This window comes from Podarcis pityusensis, assembly GCF_964106645.2.
Source record: "Podarcis pityusensis genome assembly, chromosome: 1".
NCBI lineage: Eukaryota > Metazoa > Chordata > Lepidosauria > Squamata > Lacertidae > Podarcis > Podarcis pityusensis.
Genome location: NC_138028.1, coordinates 32214412 through 32240546, shown reverse-complemented (window position 1 = coordinate 32240546; position 26135 = coordinate 32214412). Strand labels below are relative to the sequence as shown.

Here is a 26135-nt window from a genome sequence, read left to right as displayed (position 1 = left end):
CCCAGCCATAAACATACATCGGAAAGACCAGAAATCTCAACTTGTACTTAGGTACCCCTTAAAAACATTTAAAGTAGTCTCTCATACCTAACAATGTGGATTTGTGTATGGAATGTAATCCTGAACTGGGCTGGCGAAGGATTTGTGTGAAGTGCCCTTTTGAGTTTGTTTCCACCAGCCACCCAGCAAAAATTCCTTTTTAAAAGTCCTGGCTACAGATGTCTCTGTGGATGGGCTGGTGGAATCCAAGAGCGCCTGAGTCATTTTGTTCTACGTCTTTAATTTGCAGTGGGGAAAGGGTAGATAGGAAAAGACACTATTGGCCTCAATAGATATCCACCCAACTGTGGTCTAAACCATTGAGCTTCTTGGGCTTGCCGATCAGAAGGTTGGCGGTTCAAATCCCTGCGACGTGGTGAGCTCCCGTTGCTCTGTCGCAGCTCCTGCCAACCTAGCAGTTCGAAAGCGTGCCAGTGCAAGTAGATAAATACCGTATTTTTTGCACCATAACACTCACTTTTTTCCTTCTAGAAAGTAAGGGGAAATGTCTGTGCGTGTTATGGAGGGAATGCCTACGGGTGGCGGGGGGAATCTGCTGCAGTCGTGAGCAGAGGATCCATGGTTCCCCTTCCTTCCCTCCTCCGTGGCTCGCTTTGAAACAGCAAAGCGGGAGAAGAGCCGCTGAGTGGGGAAGAGAGAGGGACAGAGAGCCTGCTTCTTTAAAGGAGCAAAGCGGGAGAGGAGAGGAGCCGCTTACACGAGTCCTGTCCGGTTGGTTCCTCCCCTTATACCCCTCTTCATTATTAGCAGCATCCTTCTCCACCCACCCCACGTGTGCGCTTTGTCCCTTGAGTGCTTTTCCTTCCCTCCCCACTTAAAACATGGTTGCAAAGCACGGATCCACATGGATCCTCAGGATTTTTGCACTGGGTCACCCCAAATTCAGCATCAGATCACATAGCATGTCCATGGCTACATCTTGCACCAAAAAAATTACGCACCCACTGTTGCCTGGGGCTGCAGTGGTGCAAAAACGTGGTGACAAACATGGATCCACATGGCTCCTCAGGATTTTTGCATTGAGCTACTCCATACTCACTGTCAGATCACATGTCTGTGGCCACAGCATGAACCACAAAAATCATACATCCATTGTTTCGTTTAGAATATTTTTTTTCTTGTTTTCCTCCTCTAAAAACTATGTGTGTGTTATGGTCGGGTGCGTGTTATAGAGCGAAAAATACGGTAGGTACCGCTCCAGCGGGAAGGTAAACAGCATTTCCATGCACTCTGGTTTCTGTCACGGCGTTTGGTTGCACCAGAAGCGGTTTAGTCATGCTGGCCACATGACCTGGAAAGCTAGCTGTGGACAAACACCGGCTCCCTCGTCCTGAAAGCGAGATGAGCACTGCAACCCCATAGTCACCTTTGACTGGACTTAACCATCCACGGGTCCTTTACCTTATCTTTACCTACCAGTATTAAGTTGACAAACTGCTTAGTGTTCTTAAAACAGGCCACCATGGTAGGTTAGTGTTAGCTTGGGATAAATAAAATTTAAATAATAAAGTTAGCAGTTAAATTACACATTATAAAATTACATATTAAAATGCATGTCAGCTTTACATACCTGGATAGGGTTAGCCCACACAAAGCTTTTAGCAAGTTTAAAAATGATAAAGAGTGAAAGCACCTGCCTGATGTCAATAGGCAAGAAGTTCCAGAGTGTTAGTGCCGCAGTGCTGGAAGATGGATTCCTTACAAGTAGGGAAAAGATTATGTGGCACTTGTAAAAGCAGTCCCACAGATCAAGGTGGATGCATGGCCATATATGGACTAAGCTGATCCTTCAACTAAACTGGTCCTAAGCTGTTGAGCAGGGGTCAGCAAACTTACCGTGCCTTGGGCTGGTGTCTCCAGCGCTGATTGCAGGGCAGGGGAGCGAGTGCCCATATGTGTGTGCACATGCTATTTCCGGCACAATTCCGGGTCGGAGGAGTGCTGGAAATAGCTTGCGCGCATGTGCACTGGCCTCCAACCCGGATGTGCACCGGAAATAACACCTGCGCATGCGCACAAGCGATTTCCGGCGCTCCTCCGATCCGGAAGTGGGCAGCCGTGCAGCGCAGCACCGGTAAGAGCGGGCAGTGGGCGGCAGGGGTCGCCACGGGCGGGATAAACTAGTTGCTTGGGCCTTATCCGGCCCGCGGGCCTCATTTTGTGGATCCCTGCTGTTGAGTGTTTATGTACTAATGGTAACACATTGAAGTTGGCCTAGTAACAAATTGGTAGCCAGGGAAGATAACTGAGAAGATACCGTATTGGCTTGAATATAAGCTGCACTTTCCCCCCAAATTCCGACCGTGAAAAGTTAAAAGTGCAGCTTATATTCACGACCTTACAGTATGCAGCCAGGGGTTCGGGGCAAACAGCGCCAGGTGTCTCCTTTCTCCCAAGGCCAGGAAGGGAGAGAGTGAGGAAGGGGAAAGGCCGCTGGCAATGCAGCGTGTGCCCCCTGCCCAGTATTCAGCCAGGAGCAGCTAGGAGAGGAGCGGCTTATATTAGGGTATTTTTTCTTCTCCCCCCTCCAATTTTAAAGGTGCAACTTATATTCAGATGTGGCTTATATTCGGGCCAATATGGTATGTCATAAGCTGACTGTGCTAATATTGTAATAATAGTAATCTTGATGTTGAGGGTAACAGCCATGAAAGCATTAAGATGAGGCAGCCAGGTTCCAGTGAGAGTTGGAGATACTGAGAGGAGCAACAATTTGAGAAGGAACCAAAAGGGAACCACACTACTAAAGGAGATGTGATTTATTTATAAAATTCTATACTGCCATATAAAATATCAATACGGTTTACAGTTAAAAGATGCCATTTTAAAGAATATAAATAAAAATAATTGATAATCATTAATTTGACTGGTTAATGAAGATAAAAATTGAACAGCTGCCAATATCTGTTAGATTAAAAAGATCTTCAAGAGCTACCTAAAAGTTAAAGGATGCTTGTGGAATCTTTCTGCAGCACGGGACTGGTGACAAATTCAAATATGATTCAAAGGAGATGTGATTCAAATAGAATGGGAGTAAAATGCAACAAACAAGCATTAGAAGGCTAAGAAGAACATTTCACAAAAGGTAGTCTTGTTTCTGCTTTAAACATTGGTATTACACTTCATATTCCCAAGAGGATAAAGCAATTTAACAAACACCCTCCCAGTAAAATCACATTAAAGTTTAATCCTGGTTCAGATATCTTTATGTCCAAGGAGACATTATCAGTTTATAGGTTTGGAAAGGCAGTTATTTGGGTTGTGCGATGCTCTTTTTCGGAGCTAAAAATCTATCTAATGTCCCATGGACTAGGTGCTCATTTTGTTGATAGTATCCAACCCTTATAAAATTTCCCTTTCTTTTAGAAGATGCTTGGATTATAATTAGTCTCCAGCAGAAGGAAAGAGCTCTGAAGATGCCCCTATGAAGCATCTCTATGTTCCACTATGTACCATGTGTACCACAGTGCCTTTACAAATTTTAGGTTTTAAATAATCAAGGTAAACAAATAGGAACAAGATGCAATTCAACAAGTGCCAATGTGAAACTTTGCATTGACAATTAAACAAATGGCCATGTATAAGAGGGCAAACTAGATTTTTTTTGGGGGGGGGGGAGGTTAAGTCCAGAAGAAAAAGAGAAGGATAGCAGCAACAAAAATGCCCAAAAATAAAGAAAGAGGAGATATGAACCTCAAGTTCAGGTTAAAATTTTTTAAAAAGATTATCAGTTTGGTTTTATGCATACCTACTCAAAAGTCCCATTGGAACTTGCTCCAAGCTGAGTGTGTGGCAACCTACCGTAAATTGCCCAACATGTTTCATCAAAAAGAAGAGATGCAGTTCAGTGGCAGAGCATCTCTGCATGCAGAAGGCCTCAGCAACTTTAAGTGGGACTGGGAGAGGTCCCTTGTCTGAATCCTTGGGTAGTCGATAGCAAATGATGTAGACAATGCTGAGCTAAATGGGTCCATGGGCTGGTTAAATGTACAGCAGCTTCCTATGTTATTTGCTGAGGTGATTCAACAGTAACTGAGTAGACAGCATCAGCACTTTTGAGAGATAAGCAGCCTCATACAGTGGTACCTCGCAAGACGAAAAACGCGCAAGACGAAAGAGTTTTTCGTTTTTTGAGTTGCTTCGCAAGACGAATTTCCCTATGGGCTTGCTTCGCAAGACGAAAAACGAAAAAAACGAAAACGTCTTGCAAGTTTGTTTCCTTTTTCTTAAAACTGTTAATACCCAGGGTGACTTCGAGGAGCAACTCATAGCACGCGGTGTGGTAGCCTTTTTTGAGGTTTTTGAAGACTTTGGTGATTTTGAAGACTTTGGGAAACCGTGCTTCGCAAGACAAAAAAAATCGCAAGACGAAAAAAATTGCAGAACGAATTAATTTTGTCTTGCGAGGCACCACTGTATAGTCAATATATTTAAGTCAAATTAAGGGGTTAAGACCATAGAGTAAGCTGACCTGCCAGGCTTAGCTATGTCCACTTCCCCTCACCTTGGGAGGAACTAGGTAATAAAGTTTTTGTTCTCCCGCAGTCTCCCGAAGAAGCTCTCTGTGTGAAGTGGTTTGAACTGGTTGTTCCAGCTCAACCGCATAGCTCTCATCAGCCATTCTTGAGCTCCTATGCAAATCATCTAGAAACTTTCACCACTTTGTAAGGAAGCCAAGTTTTACTGCCTCTGCAACTTTTCTGAAGCACATGAATCTGACCTTTGAAGAGTTTGTAAGTAAACCATTTTTTAACTTACCCAATACGAGGCCTTTTTCCTATGCTCGGAAAACTTTTTAAGAGGACATATTTTAAAGCCTTTATTTCCATGCTGCATATTTTGTGAATTTAAATCTGCTGGGGTTCTCTCACCAAAAAGTAATTGCTCTAAACTTGGATTTTGGAATCCAGGAATTCTCTTTTCTATACAGTGGTACCTCAGGTTAAGTACTTAATTCGTTCCGGAGGTCCATTCTTAACCTGAAACTGTTCTTAACCTGAAGCACCACTTTCACTAATGGGGCCTCCTGCTGCCGCCGGAGCACGATTTCTGTTCTCATCCTGAAGCAAAGTTCTTAATCCGAGGTACTATTTCTGGGTTAACAGAGTCTGTAACCTGAAGCGTATGTAATCCGATGTACCAGTGTACTATAGTATTTTTTCCCCCTGGCACCAACAATATCATTATTACATTATATGGGATAATAAAGGGAACCTGAAATTACAATGTGGTGCTCACAGCAAGCAACACTACTTTTTCTGGATCTACTAGTGTAATGCCTGTATGCTGGATGGGCAGTCTGTAATAGAACATTTGGGTTGACCAATGAGAGGGAAGATATAAATGGGAGGGAAAAAGAACCTTGGATGAAAAGGAGTTGGAAAAAGGCAGTTGAAGTGAGAAGACAAGACAGGCAACAGATGAGAGCGAAGATTAAGAAGCAGAGCTGGCTGTGAAATGGGAAAGTGAGCTGATATACACTACATTAAAGTGGCAATCCTTACTGATTGCCTATGTTCAATCAGAACATACCTTCCAAATGAAGGCTGTAAGACACAAAAGAAAATATCAGTTGGATAAGCTGATGGACTTGGGTCAAGGATATTTGGTTTCAAATCACTATTCAGTTGTTGAGCTCACTGGGTAACTGTAGCCAAGTTACCTAATTAACCTCACTGGATTATGGTGATTATAAAATTAGATAACTGTGCACACCATCATCAGCTCATTGAAACAAAAGTGTGATACAAATGGAAGAATTTTGTATATATAAGGCACTTTTCCATGTCCAGTATCCCACAAGCCTGCTGCAACCCTTGTAGAATATATACAGTGGTACCTCGGGTTAAGTACTTAATTCGTTCCAGAGGTCCATACTTAACCTGAAACTGTTCTTAACCTGAAACACCACTTTCGCTAATGGGGCCTCCTGCTGCCGCTGCGCCACCGGAGCACAATTTCTGTTCTCATCCTGAAGAAAAGTTCTTAACCTGAAGCACTATTTCTGGGTTAGCGGAGTCTGTAACCTGAAGCGTATGTAACCTGAGGTACCACTGTAATGAAGCGTATGTAACCTGAAGCGTATGTAACCTGAGGTGCCACTGTAATGTATTAGTATAAGGAACCTGTGGCCCTCCTGATGTTTATAGGCCAAGCTGCCAATGACCAGCGATGGTGGGAGGTAAGGAGGGCCATAGGTGCTCCATCTCTGATTTATAAGGTGAAATAAAATGTAGACCTGCAATTGTTTATTTGTTTGTTAAATGTATTGGCTGATCTTCATCAGAGTGATCCCAGGGTAATGTACAATACCAAATGCTGTGGCCACATATAAATTACAATCAGCAAGAATAATAAAAACACAAAATCGTGTTATTAAAATCACTAAAAAATATACCCTGAGCAAAATTTAAAGCAGCAGTAACAGTACATCAGGGTTTTGGAATATTCTGTAGTATTTCCTGTTAATTCATATTACATCTTTCTCTACATCGCATCTAAAGTTCCACAAAGCGCTCCAATAACTTGCTGATGCAAATGAGGCTATTGGTACATCTATAGTCTGTAGTTAGACTGAAAGCGCCTTTTTCATTTCAAATTCCAAGTCCATATTGTCACACACAGTTAATCATTAAGCCACTTAATCAGGACAGTTCACTGAGCAGCTTGTTGAAAGGGCATTTATGCAAGTGGACTTTGGAGGTAGAAGGAAAATGGAACCAAAAAGATTTAAAATATATATATATTAACTAAATGGAGGGGGGTGAATGATGTTTCAGACTTCTATTGCCAAGGCACAATCCGTTTTTTCTTTTTTATTCTGTCAGGGATCAGCTTTTTTTAACCATTTAGGATGCTGCCGATTTGGGAAATCAGAATTTTGTTTTTGATCTTTTCATTGCTAACTATCACCAAGAGCACAAAGTTGTTGTCAGGCCACAAAAAGTGTGGCGATCCAGAATGCGAAAGTAAGTATAAGGGCTTTTGCTTTAAGTAAGCTTCTTTGAAACTAATTTACGTGTCGTCAAAATCTGTAAAACAAAACAAAGCAAGAAAAGGTTTTGAAAATGCAATATATACTTCAAGAAACGTTTGCAAAATATTAGCTTTATGCATGATTAACCTGTATATTTTCAAAAATAGACAAATGCTTTCTGGGAAGCCATTTGGTGGAACCGTGTTGTAGCATATATAAAAGGGCAAAGTTCAGTAGAAAAGCTTGTTATCAAAACAGGGGCCTAGTTTTCGTCAGAATTGTCCCTGTGCTTATTCAAAATCTCTTACTTTCCAAAAGGGCCTGATTAATATTTACAGTATTTATATTTTAGTTATGTATAGAAATTACTAGTGTTTTGTCTACCAAATCTATACCATATATTTGGGTCGATTCAGTTTTCTTTCTATTTTTCTTAGCACCTTGTGAAATCTTATTGCTTTTTGTACCTTAAAACTGCACTGTTTGTAGCACTATCTTCTGTATGTTTCCTCAGAAGGAAGTGCCACTAGGTGAGTTCAGTGAGTTTTACTCCCAACCCAAGTTAAGAATGCTTAGGATTGCAGCTAAGGCTGCAGTTGTATATACTAGAAGCAAGACTCATTGAATACAATGGCCTTGTTTCTGAGAGATCATGCATAGGACTGTGCTGCCTGTTAATGTTATATACTAGTGAAATGCTCATCAGTAGGACTGTGGGGTGGAGTGTTTGTGCAGATGTGTAGGACTTGTCTATTACGGTGTTCCTGGGCACCGTCTTTAGCATATGCTCTGCCGGGTTGCAAAAATCTGCCCAGCGCCCCCAAATTCAGGTTAGCACTCTTGTTAAAATCTATTTTGGAATGTATTTCTAATTACTCCAAAATGTGTTTCTCACTTAGCATTCTTCATAAAATGAAGAAAAAATGCAGCTCGCAGAATTCATAGTGTGTGCTCTAGGTGCGTTTTTGTGGAAATGGAAAACTAAAACCGCATTCTGAAACGCATGTGTAGTAGAAAAAAATACAAGAAGAATGTGTATTCATATACAAACATTAAACTTATTTAGGATACCATTAGAGGAAATTCTAACCAAACGCTACTCAGCGCAAACAATTAATTTAAGTTTGTTCATTTATTTTAAGAATTGCATAGTGAGGCTAACCACTTCTGAAAAAATATGTCCAGGATTTTGTTGTTTCTGTAGTAAGTGGTAAAACATTTCATTTAAAGTGAGGTGAAATTCCCCCCATCTTCTAGGACAAGAGGATATCTAATGTACACAAATAATGTAAACACAATGCCAGTGTGTCTCGGACATGTACTGTGATTTTTGCATGTGGCAACATATTATTCGGGAGGAGAGTAGATTTTAAACTTTAGGACAGCTGGGATAGGTCCGTCAGCAGATCATGAGGCTCTTAATTTCAAGGTTGTGTTCAAGGCCCACTTTGGGTGAAAGATTCCTGCATTGCAGGGGATTGACGTACAGTGGAACCTTGGTTTGCAACCATTTTGGATTACAACCACGTCAAACCCTGAAATGTGTGTCCCTTTTTTTGGATTACAATCCATTTTTTTTTTTGATTACAACCTTTTTTTTCTTTTTTTGCGAAAGCGCACCTTGGGTTACAACCTGTTTTGGTTTACAACCGGACCTCCGGAATGGATCATGGTTGTAAACCAAGGTATCACTGTACAGTACATGATCCTCGTGGTCCCAGCTCTACAATTCTATGATTCTATGACTGTCTGAAGCCACATGTATAAGATCAAATCCAGACTACATTCAATTAACTTTGCTTAAGTTTCCTCTGTTTTTTACATACATGCAGCTTTCATGAGCAGAGTGCTAGCCATTAAAGACTACATAGGACCTGACTGCCGCTATTTGAACTTCAAAACTGGAGAAGAGATAATCGTATACTCCAAACTCTCCAGGAAAAGGGAGGACTTGTGGGCAGGAAGTGTAAGTATTTCAAAAGGCAACTATTTCTCTTATGAGCAATCTGAATTCACTTATATCAACAGGTTGGTTATTCACAGTGTCTTTTTCTGGGGGTACTCAAGAGTACACAATAACAGCACCTTTTTGTCCAGAAGAAAAGCACCGGTTAAAAGTGTGGCACTCACTGTAACGACTTCATGGTGAGTACCGGCACCTTTTTTTATAGAAAATAAGCAGTGGTTATTCATAAGTGTTTTTTCAGTGGGCTAGACACTTTTCCATGAATATGTTGAGACACTTAAAAATGCTAGCCAGGTAAGTTTCACAAATGTTTCAGAAGTAAGTTATGATACCACTTTCACAGGTAGAAAATTCAGCATGCATTTAGCTGCAGGGAAAATTATACTTTTCTTCAATAATTTTATTCTGAAATGGTGTCGATCCAAAGGGGACACCCCCCGCTGCCCTGCAGTGCATGAAAAATATTGCTCTGTAGATTTGGCTGCTGCAACCCTGAGAGCAAACTTATCAAGATCTATGCGAGCCATAAGCCCCACCCCCTTTTTGCAGCAAAGGAAGTTTCTGAGTAAGAAAGGTTCCTAGAATTTAGACAAAATATTTGTCTAAAACAGTACAGTGGTACCTTGGGTTACATACGCTTCAGGTTACATACGCTTCAGGTTACATACACTTAAGGTTACACACTCCGCTAACCCAGAAATAGTGCTTCAGGTTAAGAACTTTGCTTCAGGATAAGAACAGAAATCGGGCTCCGGCGGCACGGCAGCAGCAGGAAGCCCCATTAGCTAAAGTGGTGCTTCAGGTTAAGAACAGTTTCAGGTTAAGAACGGACCTCTGGAACAAATTAAGTACTTAACCCGAGGTACCACTGTATGTGGAATATGCCATACAGCATCGCCTGCTAATTTCATGGTATATATGTTTTATGAAATTAATACTAACAAAGTGATGCTGGTAAGAGTGCCAGGACTACATTAGGGTGTTTCCACACCTCACAGTTTACGGGTGGTCAGCACTCTGAATCAGGCCATGTTGTCTTTACAAATCAGTGGTAGTTCTCATGAACTAGCAGGAACAGCATGTGAAGAATACAAGTCGCTCAAGTCTGTGGTCCACTTTGCCACTGTAGTGAGTGGTTCATCACATAGTGCCATTAACAAATGTTACAGGTATTCATAATCTTTTGGCATTAATATAATGCAATATATGACTGCGTGTGTGGTTTATAACTCTCCCTTGGTGGGGCGGGGGGGGGACAATATGGTACTTATTTTGGTTCCTACTGTTAATAAATTGTGCCCTAGGTAAGATTTCAAAGTGATGTTAATACAGTGGTACCTCGGGTTACATATGCTTCAGGTTACATGCGCTTCAGGTTACAGACTCCGCTAACCCAGAAATAGTGCTTCAGGTTAAGAACTTTGCTTCAAGATGAGAACAGAAATGGTGCTCTGGCGGCGTGGCGACAGCAGGAGGCCCCATTAGCTAAAGTGGTGCTTCAGGTTAAGAACAGTTTCAGGTTAAGGACGGACCTCCGGAACGAATTAAGTACTTAACCTGAGGTACCACTGTACTTAACCCGAGGTACCACTGTATTGTGGCATGCAGTGTCATCCTTTTAAATCCTCTTGGCATAAACCATAATAGTTTCTTTAAACATTCCCTTCTAGAGGTGTAATTTCACATTAAGTGTAGCACTCACTATTACATTACTTCGGTCTATGTAAACAAGAACATTTCTGTGCTTTTTTATTAGCCAAGCAACTAGGTCATATCCCTGTTTCCAAATAAATTAACTGGGAATATTTGCTAGAGACATTGTGGAACAATATAAGGCCATTATTGTACCCAGGAGGACCCAAACAGCAATTAATGGCTGATTATTGTAATGTACAAGAGTACTTTTAATAATGTGCAAAATAATAACATTAAAAGTTCTATTACTTTGTGTATTTTTATGAAGCGGGAGAGAAAATTTTCTGAGGGTTAATAAGAGTTTGTTTTTTTTATCCAGACTTAATTGAAATAAGTGCAGAGACTCTTCTCACAATTGTATTTGTTGTTTATCAATTTTAAGTACAAAACCCCATTTCTTTTATAATAAAAAGCTACATGTTTAATTTTGTAGAAAGGTGCAGAATTTGGATATTTCCCAGTGGATGCAGTCCGGATTGAAGAAACTTTTATTACAAAAGAAGTAGAACTGCCAACTAAGGTAAATTAAAGTAATATCAAAATGGACACATTTGGTTGTGGAAATGTATATATGAATGTATGTATTAAACTTGTTATAGAATCATAGAATCTTAGAGTTGGAAGAGACCCTGAGGGTCATCTAGTCCAACCTCCTACAATGTATCTCAGCTAAAGGATCCATGACAGATGCCCATCTAACCTCTGCTTTAAAAACTCCAAGAACAGAAACTTGGGAGAAACCAAAATTGAGAGACTTGCCCATCTCTACTCAAAGGCCTGTGCCCCAGAGTCTTTTAAGTATCTATCACTGCACCTTCCAACAAATATGTATAAGATTATACATTTGCATGTGTGTAAAACATGTTCTCTTTCAACTGCATGAACTACTCAACTTGGTCTCATAAAAATGATTAATAAAGTTGCTGTTTTAAATATTCCTTGTGTTAATTTTTAAAGAGAATGTACATTTCACAATTATTTAACAACTTAATTATTTTATAACTTCCCAGTTGGGGCATTTGCATGCTTTTAAAAAATATTCATAATGATATAATGTTAAGAAATAGTAGAGTTGTATTAAATGGGTAGTAGCGTATTAACTTCAGACACTTGCTTATTTTTAGGAAACTGATTTCCTATGTATTGATGAAGGGGAATACGTTTTTGAAAATGAAGACAGCATACTTAATCATTATGACAAAGAAAATGAATATATACCTCCGTACTCAGAAGAAAAAGACACCAAATTTGAAATGCCTGAAGATGAAGTCTTGAAACTTGGAGGTATTTCTTACCCAAATGAATATAAAGAACAATTTCCTGACAGTCATGAATCTGACAGTAAATACAAAGACCTGCATACACTGGAAACTACAAGCCGCGGTGATACAGAACTCAGAGACAGGGAGACTAGACAAGATGAGACTACTCCGGAAGAAGACCAAATTAGTCAGACTCCGCAAACTGTCCCAACTCAGTCGGCCTGGACTGTGGCTGGTTTTGTTGGCTGGCTTGGCTTGGGAAGTAATGAAAATGAGGAGGCGGTCAGAAAAATATCACAGAAAACAGAAGAAGTTACATTCAGGCGCAGGAAAATCGCAATCACTGATGATAGTGGCTTAAAAAAATTAAATGAAGAGGGTGAAACAGCACCACAAGGCTCCAGCTGGTTTAAAAGTACTTTCACAGATTTGATGCATCTTGGAAGTGACAAATCAGAACTTGATCTGCTGTACAAAGAAAATGATCCAGAAATCCATGACAGCTCCACCATTGCTGGCAATGCCGGCCACCATGGCAGTTCTACCGCATCAGAAGGAATAAAAGAACATAGCAATTCCCAACAATCTGAATCAAGCTGGTTTGATCTGGAATTCAGTGATATTTTGCCTTTTCGTTACGCTGAAGAAAACACAGACAAAGAAAAGCTTGCAGCTGGAGGAGAAGCAGATCAAGATGAAGAACAGCGTCCAAGTGAACAATCAAGCTTAATGGACGATGGCTTGAGAAAGCAAACAGGCAGACTGATGCCCTATGAAGAACAAGACAAAGGGGAAATTGTTCAAGAAACCCCAGAGCAAGCAGCTGAACCAACTCTTTACGAAGGACAAGTGAAAGAAAAATATGACCAAGAAGCCCCAGGCATACATGTTAGAAAAACAGATTCTGATGTGCAGTTAGCAGATAAGCATGCAGATGTAAAGGATGCAGCAAGTCCATCACCTTTGCTTGGTGATAAACGACTTAAGTCTCCCTATGCAGAACAGGATTCAATACCAGACAACCAAGTTATGGAAAACAATAAAATTAAAGCTGTAACAAAGGAGTCAGAAAGAACAAATCACCAGTCAGGTTGGTATGAAAGTATGTATAACGGTTTGACTGATTATAATAGGGTTACATCAGATACTCAACCAGGGCATGAGTATGTAACTGTTGGGAGTCCACAGGAATCAGCTGTAGATCAGTTATCATATAGTATAGGTCAAGGTACTGCAAAGGAAGAAAATCATGAGGGTCCTAAAAACCAGAAATCTTTCTTTTCTGTTAGTTATTTTACAAGGGTACTGAATTTTCAGAGTTTTATATCTGAAGGAACCAATAATGCTCAGCATGCACACAATAATCTAAAGTCTAGTGAGGAAAGCACCCAATTTAAAAAGAGTGAGGAAGTATTACATATAGGCAAAGAAGAATTACTAGAAAATCAGAATATTACTGAAAAGGTGCCAGAAAACAGAGATGCTGCTACTACCCAGGGAAACATTTTGCTGTCTTCTTTAGCAGTAAAATGTAGTGAAGAAAGTAGAGAAAAAAGACAGGGTGAACAACTAGCGAAAGATAATACACCACATCCTCTGTCAGTAAAATCTATAGAGTTAGAACACCAGGTTTCCTATGGTCAATGTACAGGGAAAAAATTGTATGGAAGACCTTTGGACACACAGGGCCATTCCAATATAGAAGATAAAAACAATGTTTGTAACTTAGAGGCCAAACAACAGTCTTCTTTAGAGCTACAAAAGCTAGCTGATTTGGCAGAGCGAAAGGATTATATTATTAGTGAAACATATTCCTATGAAAAATCTATCCTAGGAGAAGATGAGCCACATGATGGGAAAGCAATCAGACCAGATAATGTTGAACAAGCACTATTTTCTGAGGAGCTGAATGAACATTCAGATAGTTTTTCCAAATCAAAGAACATTCCAGGCGAAGATAAGATACCTCTTGATGAAGATAAGCCAGTTATCCAAGGGAGCAGAGAATTTAATACAAAAGATCAGAATCCATTTTTAACAGAACAACATGAAGCACCAGAATTAACATACAGTGTAAGAAGACTACCACAACAACAGTATAAGGCTATTAACAAAGATTCCAAATCTAGCAAATGCAATGTTAATAAAAATAATTGTTTAGTCTCAAAAGTTTTGAATGGGAGTAGTCGTACTCCTGTCATAGGTTATACAGATGTTATGAAAGGAATACAAGTTTCAGATCCAGTGCCACATTTACATTCAAAAAAACGTATAAACAACAATATAAGGGCAGATAACGTTGTAGATTCTCATGATGAAAAGAAACTTCCTGATGTTAAAAATATAGAAAGTGTCCCCTCTCATGCCATCCAAGATTATTTTCATATCAATCCCAGTGCTGAAGATGAGATGAACCAAAGTGTAGTTACTAAAGTAGGCAAGAATTTGTTTTCTCAAGAAAGTGCAAAAGAACAAAATCATTTTTCGCAGCATATCTCAGAACTTAGTGAAGGCAAACAAGGACACAATGAGCAAAATACATCAAGTAATCAAGGACCATCTCCACTGTCTGGGGAAGTGTTTCAAAGTGAAAAGGAGATTTCCGGGGACAGCAGCCGCATACTGAATTATGATTCTGTCGCCTACGGTATGCAGAAGAAAGGCTTTCAGGGCCCACAAGTGCAGATAGGTGGAAAAGGTGTTGAAGAGGAACAAAACTCAAAAGCAATAGAAGAACATTTAGATAGTGCTCAAGTTAGTGATGCTTCATTAATAGATCAGCAAGAGCAAAGTGTATTTCCTTATCCTAGCTCCTCGGGCACTTTTTCCAAGAAAAGTATTCACTCACCTCAAATGTGTGCAAGTCTGACACATCAGAAGGAAGATAAAGATGAGTTAAAAGGTGAAGAAGTATCTTCCTACATTGACTGTCAGAGTACCAATATTATGAGCTTAGTACCTGACAAAAAGTGTATAAGTCAGAAGGGACATGATAGAAAACAACATTTAACTGCGGATTTAGAAGTGAAGAAGCTTAGAATCTCAGCTCAGCATAAAAAAATAGATAGCATTCCAAATACTGAAGAAACTAAACCTGAGTATCAGAAACAAATAGCATACACAACTTCAGAGATAACTGACATAAAACCTGAAGACAGTTTAGCGACAACTGACTTTAATAGTTTACCTCAGAAACAATATACTGTAGTTGGAACAAGTCCTGCCCGTGAAAATCCAGTCCAGCACTTAGAAGTGCGAAGTGATACATCTAATCTAGATAATATTATTAATCCTAGCAAACATTTATCACATCATCTTCAGCCTGCGGATGATTATATGTACCCTATCCCTTCACATGCTAAAGATGGCATGGACACACAGCATTTAGCTAAAGATCATCATGATGAAACATTTGCACATGACTTAATTTCTCCTTTTCCTAAAAATCTAAACCATGCAGAGAAAGTAGCTTATTCTGGGCATGCAAGAGATAGTCAAGAAAAAGGCAAAACAGGTAAAGATAGTGAGAAAAAACTAAGATGCAAGAATATTGATTGCACAAGTGACAAGACAGAGAAAGGAGGTGTCGGGAGTAACATTTTTGGTAAAATATCACGGCTTCTTGGAGAGCCATTTAAAAATAAGGACGATGAAGACTCTAAAAAATGTGAAGATAGTAGAAATATTATTGGAACACAGATTAAGACACAGAGGCAGGAGGCTGATGTAGTGAGAAGTGACTTTGAACAAGACAAAGGTGAAGTTCAGAGCACAAAAGCTATCAGGTATTTAGATAATTTTAAAATTAAGGATGAAGGATCTCAGGGCCCAGGGGAAAGAGACAGCAACATCCAGGGAAAATCTGTTGCTTCAGACTCAAAAAATTACAACCAAAAGTATGACAGATCTGCAAATCAGGAGACAATAGTTCAAAATGGTCAATTAACAGCTGATACAGAGTTGGACCTGAAAGAAGCCACTTCCTTCAGTGGATTACAGGAACTTTATTTCAAGTTTGTTGAGGAATCTAAAAGGATACTTGAAGCAAATATGTGTGAAAGGCATGAACTGCAGCTACTAGAGCAAGAGTTTGAAAAACTTCGCCGTGATATCACCACTTTTCCATGTGAAGATATTCGCAGGGAAATGAAAGATGTGACCACTTTGCTGGAACGTGAAAATAAATTAAACAGTGGACATGAAAAGTGTTTGAAGGATAAAGTGAATTTACTTCCAGAACTGCACAGTCTTGTGCTGGACATCAGAAACAAATGTGAAATCCAAAAGGCAGAATCAGGTACCAGACCACTGTTTTGATAATAAAAGTTAACAAAGCAAGAACAATATCGCACTTTGCTTTTTTATTTAAAAAAAGCAAAATGTCTGACCGATGGGATGATGTGATTTTTTTTCAGTATAAAATGAACTATAGAAGCTGATGCCCATTATAAGCTTACACAACAGCTGGATAATACCAAGTTGTATTGTGCTTTGTCAGGAAATATAATATAGAACCGAAAATACAAAAAGAGAATCATTCGTTTTCTATCAGAAGAATAAATAGCTGGGTGCTGGAAGGATGCAACAGTCCCACAGCAACAACAGTATCTCAGAAGATACATGTTTGGTAGGGCTAGTAACAAAAGGCTTTTTTGTTGTTGCTTACCTATCTGGATTTTAGTCCATTACAGTTTACTAAATATGATTATTATATAAGGAAAAGTCATATTTAAATTTTCATCTTCAGTATAAGAATGGAAAATATAACATATTTCTTGTCACATTAATAAATTGATATAAAAAGGCTTCCAGAAGTGATCAGGTTCAAATTCCATCAGTCATGCTTGTATACATCTCCACCCTAGCCAGTTTCCTGCTTCTAACACATTTAAATGCAGTAATTTTAAATTGTCAGTCTTAATAATTTCAGGGATGTCATCCAATGCTTTTTTCTTCCTTCTTTTCTGCTTGCATTTCTTTTGCCAAAATTTGTGTTTCCTTCCCCCCTCCTTATTCAGACAATACTTCAGGTTTATGAAGGAACCTTTCTAGCCTCCAAGAGCTTCCTTGACTCATTTCATTAGCCATGCTTTGCCGTGGCGGCATATTCCCTGATTTTAATAGTAACACCTAGCCTTTCCTTGTTTAAAAAATTATTGCTAATTATAAGTTGGGAGATTGTAGTACTGGAGAACTTTAATGATTGAAATGACAATGATATATGAATAGGGATCCTGGGAATTGACATGCAGGAAAAAAATGGATAATCAGGTGGAAGTAAACATGATACCACTTCTACAATTATTTGTAGGTATGAGCAATAATGGAAAACTACCTGACGATCATCCTAAAGAAAAACATCACTTGAATTTGGATAAAGAATCTAACAGTGGCCAGCATACAGAAGCAAATAATGTGCCTCCAATAAACACAGAGAAGAAAATACATCCTTCAGCCAAAAATAGTCAACATCAGCCAAATTCAAAAAGAAAATTATCAGAGAACAATCTAGTGACTCATAACTATACTATCAGTAACGGTAAGGAATATGATTAATCTAAAAACTATAATTACATATAGTATTCTGTAAAGAAGATATATTGTAATACTCATTCTCTCTTCCTCTACTTTTTCGTGAAACAGAAAGAGAATGGCTATTTCAGATAATCCTGCATTTGAATGACTTCTGTGCCATTATAACATCTGTATTTTCAGTGATGGCATCTACCAGTAAAAAGGTATGTTTATTTACTTTGGATTTCTACAATAATCATAAAAATGCACTAGTTACAGCTTTGAAAACTTTTTATTTGACATTTAAGCACAAAATTCCTCCTAAGTTTGCATTTGCTAGTACACTCCCCTGTCACTTCCCTGTAGTTTTCAAATAGCACTGAACCTGATCTAAAGTAGGAATGGACGAAGGTTATGAATGTTTGCAAGTTGAGATGGGGGAGAAATTTGATTCAGTTTGCATTTAAAGGAGCATCTATCAAAGTCACACTTTCTGAAACAATATGAGAACTGAAATGCAGCCATCCTTCCAAATTCGCACTTATCTGGATTTTGCAATGCAGTTGTCTGGGCAAGTAAGGTGTGCAAAAATGCATATATTGGGGTAAAAGTGTGCTTAAAACTGGATGCATTATAAACAAAATACATTATATTCGGAGAAAATGCTTCACTGCAGAAATGTGTAGAACTAAATTTAATACTGGAAAAATTAGAAACTGAGAGAACTGAAATGGACAGGTCCTTCCATCTCTACTGACTCCTGTGATATCACTAAGAACTGCTCCTTATCTCCCTGTTAAATTTGGCCTGCAGTGGGTGGAAGGGATAAGGATCTAATTGTAAAGAACTACAGTGCCCTGAATTCTTTGAGTGGAAAATGTGCTTTTAAGGTCGGCAATAGTGTCGTATTAAGCCTCCTGAATTCTCATATCAATGCGTACAAGAGTGCACAGTGCCTCCTAGGGAGGCATTTCATTTTTGCATACATGTGCTTTTTGCATGGTTGCCATCACATTTTAAATTTGTTCCGAGCCTTGTAACACATGCAGATTCTTTGTGTAGGTCTCCTGACTAAAACACTAGGAATACCTTGCAGTAGATGACATGAGGAAGCAGTAGATGACATGTCTTCCTTGGCTCATCACTTTATTTTCTAGGTAGAATGGAATTAATTATCTTGTGTGAAGCCTAAAAGCTTCCTGAGAGCCCACAGAGAGTTATCACTCTTTTGTAAAAGGCAAGAGTGATGAGTTTTGATGGGAGAGGTTTGGCTGAAATCTGTGCTCAACTCTGAAGCTAATCAGAGTGACCTTGCACGCAGGGCCGTCTTAAGTATATCTGGTGCCGTGGTGCAAAGATCCCTCTGGTGCCCCTCCCTTTCCCAGAATTTAGAACTCGTGGACCACCTCGTAGCTCCGGGAACCGCCACCCACAGAATACGCCGCTGATGTGGTGGGCACGGTGTGGCTGGCCAGACCGCCAGAACCCCTCGCTCGCTTGTGAGGCTCCAGGGCATCTCCTCCTCCTCCACTTCCTAACAACGACAGCCCGCTGCTGGTGCTCTTGCTGCTGTCCAGTGGCCCAAGGAACAGGAGGCGGTTGCCACGCCGCTGCCTGTGCCCCGGGGAGTGGTGGTGGTAGGGCGGCGGGCACCAATGATGCAGAGGAGGCCCCTTGGGAGCCACTCCCACCACTGCCGCTCCCTCAGAAGATGACGACAGTGGCTCGGCGGGCGGCGGCTGAGGGGAGTCCCGCGGTCGAGGGAGAGGAGGCGGAAGAGGCAGCGGCCTGTCCTCGGCCGCTGCCTCAGAGTCGAGGATTGGCTCCTCATCCACCGAGCACTTTTGGGAGCAGCACAAGCAGCAACAGCGCCAATGCTCCTGCCTGCAGAGGGGGGCAGGCCAAGGAGGGTAGGAAGGAAAGATGGTTGGTGGGGCGCAGCTGGCAGCGTGCAGGAAAGGCGAGGCCACCGGCAAAGCCGTGCAGCTCCCCCACTCGCTGGGGCGCCCCTAAGAAGCAACGAGCCACTAAGCTCTATGGGAAAGACGGCTGTGCTTGCACATTGGTATCCCTCAGCCTCACCTGTATCACAGAGCTATTAATGTATAGGTCAAATGAAAGAAGAATATATTCTAGCTGTCATGAGTCATTTTGATAGGATGGAAATTTATGCAAAGACAAATAAAAATGTGGCAATTCAGACAAAGTTGGTGAAAATGCACAAGCTTTAACTGCCTGACAGAAATAAGAGGACTCTAAAATTTCAGAATCTTTCTAGCTGCAGCAGTTTCATCATACAGTAATGGAATAAATAGGGGCGCAGGTGGTGCTGTGGTCTAAACCATGGAGCCTCTTGGGCTTGCTATTGGAAGGTCGGTGGTTCGAATCCCCACAACGGGGTGAGCTCCCATTGCTCTGTCCCAGCTCCTGCCAACCTAGCAGTTCAAAAGCACGCCAGTGCAAGTAGATAAATAGACACCGTTGCGACAGGAAGGTAAACATCATTTCTGTGCGCTCCGGCACTCATCACGGTCCTCCGTGCACCAGAATCGGTTTAGTAATGCTGCCCACATGACCCGGAAAACTGTCTATGGACAAATGCCGGCTCCCTCGGCCTGAAAGCGAGATGAGCGCCGCAACCCCATAGCTGCCTTTGACTGGACTTAACCGTCCAGGGGTCCTTTACCTTTACTTAATGGAATAAATAACTCTTATCCGGGGTTCCTTAAAATTTAACCTTAAGAGATTAAAAGTGTATGTTCTGAAGATTGAATTGACAGCCTGAACTGAAACATGCTTACTTGGACATAAGACCCACCAAGTTCAATTCAACTTGTGTCTTATGTATGCTGCATCTTGCAAATTTATCCATATTTAGATAAGTGAAGTTGCCTTAGTATTAAATACAAGTATAAGACAATTACATGAGAAAATAGATATTAATAAGAAACCAGCGTTGCCATACAGGTAGCATATATGTATTTCAAGTCCAGCTTTCAGGCCTTGTTATTTGTGAGTCTGATAAGATAATATTTTCAGCTGAGTCATATACTTGTAAAAAAAGAAAAGAAAAAGTGTTACCTAAGCATCTGTTTAGCAATACCTTTTAAATACTTGCTGCAACTAATCTTATATTTCACAACAACCTGACTACTGTAATACTATACTGGAAGAAAGTTGCTTGTCATTAACCTCCCTTTTGCACCCCTTCCTTAAACGCATACATGTCAAAGCAGGATCTCTTTTCCATTTGGAAACATAAGCTACGGGAGCTCTTGTTATCTGGATAAACAACTAGGAAACTAGAGCTAATTTAATTATTCTTACAGATTTTTTAAACATAACATTTATGTGATTACTATACTTGGTTCGTAAATGGAAAGAGCAGAGGAAGAGGTAAGTTTTTAAAGGTAGTTAAACTTTTAACGATAGTGAAAGGTGGGGAATGTTGTATCTTTAGAGTGCCAGACTTTTTAGTGCCACATAGACACTCCAGTCTGGGAGATCTTTTACTGCTGCCTTTTTATTTCTTTTTTGCTTTGTAGTTTTGTCTTTTGACATTTTGAACACTATGACTTGTGAGAGTTGGCAGCTGAGCTTCTTAACTTATTCATCATGTTTTAGGAATAGTTCCTAGGTCATGACATTCGCCGTGGTATTTTCATGTTGAAGTAAAGGGCCAGCTGTTTATACACTGAGGTGCAAATAGCCTATACCAATTTAATGTAAGAATCTACAGAAGAAATTGTTATTAGAGTTAATCTAAATGTCTCCTATTTCATACTCCTAGACATAAATACAATTTTCCAGAGTAGGAGATTTTCCTTTTCTTCCTTGGCCCCCACCCACACGCTATTAGCTTGATTTATTTCCCCTGGAATCTTTGCAGTTTTCTCCCGCTTCGGTGTTTCTACTAAGAACTGCAAGTACTACAAGGAATATTATCCCAAGTATTCTAGGATTCTTAACAACAAACTGTGCATTCTTATCTGTTTGAAGAGAAAAAGCACATGCTTGAACACAGTGTTACTTAAAATGCTCCCAGATTGAAACACAATGCTATAATTGTTATTGGAGTTACGTAATTGTCACCTCTATGCTAATGCTGTTTAAAGTTCCCATAAATATAATTTCCCCTCAAGTTTACAAAAAAGGGTAATCTGTATTAAGGTTCTGTAGCTTCAGCCTTTGTGGGGTGACCTACTTTCAGAATGGCTTCAAGATCAAGGTTGAGGAACCTGTGGCTCTCCAGATGTTGCTCCCATAACTTCCTGACCATTGGCCATGCTACGTGGGGCACATGAGAGTCCGCCTCATCTGGAGGGCTGCAGGTTCCCCTTCCCTCTTTAGATGGGCTATGGACACATAGAAACGCATGCAGAGAACAAGCAGCACAAGTTGCTTGGGCATTGTTTTCCTTCTGCATTACAGTGTTAGAAGCTCCTCCTCTGAATATAGGTCCCTATCATCTTACTAGGAAAACAAGAAAATATTTATCTCAAAAGTAGTAGTCAACCAAAATTTATTTTCATTTATGTAAGATTGAGCATCATAGTCACTTATATTTTTATGAAAGAAGGCCCCAAAGACTAAACCCTATTTTAAACACAGTACTTGGAGATGGATTCCTTAATTATAATAAACCTAAAGGCAGTTCAATCCTGTTCTTCTCCCCACACCCATAGCTGTTGTGGTGCAAAGGCTTGTGCAATACAAATACAGTGGCAATACCATTTTTGCTAAATGGACAAGGGAATCTGTTTGTTTGCCACACTCTCAGCTGATCGAACTCTGTTTTTGAAACATGAAACCACAAAGGAAAGAGCTTGCCTGACAGCAGCTGTCCCCCACTTTTTAGCTTTTCCGGGGTGGGGGAGGGGACACCCTCTTTGTACAATACTCCTGTGTAGCAAACAGTTTTTCTTTAGCACCACACAGCAGCAGAGCCGAAGGCTGCCTCAGTAATGGGGAAAAAGAACAAGGGTCAACTTGCTCAATGCTGGATCCTATGCTTTGCGCTTCATCTGCTCAACACATGAGCATAGTGTCAAATTCTTACTGCCCAGTATAACAATGTATTCAAGACATATGTCATTACGCCACTGAATTCAGTGTGATGTTGGACTGTGGCCTCAATGTGTTTAGAATGGAGCAGTTGGTGAAGTAAAAAGATCTCGAATATAATTTCCTACTGGGACGCAAGACTTAAAGCAGGGACTTGTTACACTGGTTGCATACACTGTCATAAACCTGTATCAGAACGTGGTTCTGCTTGGCTGCTGCTAATTCATGCTTGCTCAATCTGCATTTAAATAAGGCAATGATTTATAATTTATCAGTAGTCTGAGAAGCAGAGATACAAGTCTCAAACTAGTTATATTGACTTTGTAAAAATAAAAGTGTACTATTGAAAGAAGATACGTTTCAGCATAAACTAGTTCCCTACATGACTCTACTTAAAAATATCAGTGTTCTTTACTCCAGGGCCAGAATGTTCTATTGGGGAGCTTATTATTCCACCCCATATATTATCCCATAGGGAGCAGCTACATGATTGGTCCCTGCTTGTGGTTTGGCCTGCTTGTGAAGATTTTTACCCCATGAGACCTAAGACATGTAGCACAATTCTGTACAGTATATGCTTGGAAGCACTGAGTTTGTTGGAAGATTTAAGACAGATAAAACTATGCAGAGCATAGTCAGACTGTGGACCTGTTCCTTCACTTCATTCGCAGATGGAGGCAGAAATGCTTGCGAATACCCGAGAGGAAAGTGCTCTTGTGCTCATGTTCTGCTCCTGATTTCCCACAGGCATTTAGCTGGCCATTGTGAGAACAGGAAGGTGGACCTAGGTGGCCAATGATCTGATCCAGCAGGCTCTTCTTGTGTTCTTACTCCTTACCTGTTTAGGGCTGCAGATTAGCTTATACCAATAGTCCATATCCTTCAGTCTTCCACAGATTAAAATAGGGATATGCTTGTAGCATGCCTCATCTCGTCCAAGGATCCTGTTGCAAGCCCTTAACCCCCTCAACTATCGCATATTGTTAAAAGCTCTCCAGTGCCCTTTGCATATGTTGCAGTATACTCTGCAATAACTTGCACCGGTTTAAAAGCCAAATGACTGATTTGACTTTGGCCGGAGAGAAAATTGCAACTGTCTTCTTTGGCATTTTTTTGTCTCACCAAATTAACTAACTTGCACCAACGCCCTTTCCTAGAGCAACATGAGCAGACACAGACGATGGCTGCGTAGGGATTGCTTGCTCTGTGTCATTCAGGTCGCTGCTTGGAGTTGGTTTGTAGCCTCCTCGGGGCTGGATGGTTTATTTTGCCCCTTGCGAACATGCAGAAAAATACAGGGGAGTGGGTGCTTCCTGCTGCCGTGCAGTGGGGGCGACTGAAATGCCTATGCGGCCTCCTGCCCCAACACCGAAACAGCCTCGCCTTCCCCGGCAGCGCCGCCGTCTCTCCTCCTTCCCCCCTCTTTTTTTCCTTTTTAAAGAAAACCCTTTCGCGACGGCGGTGTCCTTCTTTCGCGGCGCCCGACTCTCCCTCCCCTCCGGCCATGGTTTCTCCCGGCTCCCCCCTCCGAGGCTGCCGGTGGTGCGCCCCGTTGGCCGGGCAGGCGCCCAGGACAGGAAGAGGCGGTGTGGGCGGCGCCGCCGGTTGCCGCTGGGCCGCCCTGAGCCGAGCCGCAGTTGCTGCAGTAAAGATGGCTGCTGCCAGCGACGCCGCCGTTGCGGGGGGCAGCCCGGAGGACGCCGTGGAGGCCGTGGCCGGAGGCCTCGGGCTGGGTTGGCGGGACGGCGCTCGGCGCTACTGCGGGCTGGCCTTGGAGAGCGTGAGTGCGGGGAAGGGCAGGGCGCCGGGGGGGCGTGGAGTCGTCGGCCTTTGCCGGGGCTCTGCGGCTCTGCGTTGCCCCCGGCTGGGATGCCGCCTTTGCTTGCCTTGTGACGAGAGAGGGGCCCAAAGCCTACTCCCCCCCCCCCACGTTGCGCCCATCTCACTGGCACGCCCGTCAAGGCTGCGGTACTCAAGAGGCGGGGGGACTGCGCCCTGCACATGCTCAGAGGCACTGCCGTGTTGCTTCAAGCGTTCCTGGTTATTAAAAGCCCTTTCTAGGACAAAGTCCAGGTTCAGATGATGCCCTTTAATGACAAAATGCCTCCAGGCTGGCATAACGTCTCCCAGGTGGCTGTGTACCGTGGGTAGATGGTGGTGGTACTAGGAATGCAACCATTGACTTAAGCCAAGTAGGTTGCCACCTTTTTTCTCAAAGGGTTCCTGTGCTGTTAAGAGCTGTGAGAGGCTGACATTCAGGTGGAGCTTTCTCATTGCTTCAGTTTAGTTCCAAAGGTGTATTTTGTCTGTCACCTGTTTGTTAAAGGGATAGGCGGGTCTCTGTCTGGAAGAAGGAAAGAGGTGTCTGCTGTAAAACTCAAAGTGGCTCTCTAATGTAGTCTGTTCCTCTCTCTTGTATCCTATTTGCTTCTGTAAGAATACTATAGGTTGAATTCACATGTGCATATTTGTCCGTCTTTGATTTGTAGCAACCATTATATGGGATGCGTGTGGCGCTGTGGGTTAAACCACAGAGCCTAGGACTTGCCGATCAGAAGGTCGGCGGTTTGAATCCCAGCACCTGTTGCTCGGTTCCTGCTCCTGCCAACCTACCAGTTCGAAAGCACATCAAAGTGCAGGTAGATAAATAGGTACCGCTCCGGCGGGAAGGTAAACGGCGTTTCCGTGCGCTGCTCTGGTTCGTCAGAAGCGGCTTAGTCATGCTGGCCACATGACCCGGAAGCTCCCTTGGCCAATAAAGCGAGATGAACACCGCAACCCCAGAGTCGGCCAGGACTGGACCTAATGGTCCCCTTTATCCTTTACCTTTAGCAACCATTATAAATCAGGTACCTTGGATCAAACCAGCCTCAAATACTATGTTTTTTGGTAGAAGCAATTCATGCCAGCTATTGTGTGATGAGACATGCATGTGTGGATCAGTTCATAGTGTTGTGTCTGAGAGATGGTGAGGCCCAAGTTCAAGAGCTGGGTTCCACTTGACCATAGAACAGAGTGATGTTAGACAGTGCACTAACCTATCTCATACAGTAAGTTTGTCATCAGAATGAAATAATTGAGGCAGGGATGGGGAAACTGTGGCCCTCCAGATGCTGTTGGAATCCAGCTATCATTAGCCCAGCTGTTGTGTTCAGTGATTACCCAAGTTGTAGTCCAGCAACATCTGGAAGGCCACATCTTTGCTATACCTGAGATAAGGATTGTAACGCACTTGCGCACAAAAGAATGCTTAGTATTACTTGCAGTAATAACAAACTGATTTGATATATTGGTAAAACTGGGTTTGTATGTTGTGTACGTAACAGTCATTCAGACAACCATGGTTTTTCACTTTATAATTTCACCACAAGTTGTTTTCTCTCTCTCTATGTATTTTCTCTTTTTATATTTTGATGTGTTGTTCAGTCTTGTGCATGTTTCTTCAGAAGCCTTGATGCCAACTGGATGCATGATTGCCTGGGAGCTACATGATGGAAGAAAGGCAGATGAAGATAAATAAACTCCTTGTGTCTTAACTCAGTCTGTTTTTCAAAACTTTTCCAGGACATGATGAATTCAAGGAACTTTAGGCAACATT

At 41.4% G+C, this 26135-nt stretch overlaps 1 protein-coding gene across 5 annotated transcripts in view; it reads left to right on the top strand.

The window, feature by feature from the left end:
* The first annotated feature begins 5423 nt into the window (after positions 1-5423).
* The window catches only part of MIA2 (MIA SH3 domain ER export factor 2), a 54383-nt gene continuing 33671 nt past the window's right edge, over positions 5424-26135 (top strand). Inside the window, exons 1-8 of one of the 5 annotated variants that reach the window (XM_080977462.1) lie at positions 5424-5525; positions 6888-7028; positions 8869-9002; positions 11131-11217; positions 11822-13049; positions 13794-16256; positions 17271-17498; positions 17603-17697. In XM_080977462.1, the coding sequence (XP_080833588.1) occupies positions 6914-7028; positions 8869-9002; positions 11131-11217; positions 11822-13049; positions 13794-16256; positions 17271-17498; positions 17603-17697 (4350 nt within the window). In that variant the 5' untranslated portion in view covers positions 5424-5525; positions 6888-6913. Of the gene's footprint in view, positions 5526-6887; positions 7029-8868; positions 9003-11130; positions 11218-11821; positions 13062-13793; positions 16257-17270; positions 17499-17602; positions 17698-26135 lie in introns of all 5 variants that reach the window. The other 4 variants (XM_080977461.1, XM_080977460.1, XM_080977464.1 and 1 more) reach the window with 4 other exon arrangements.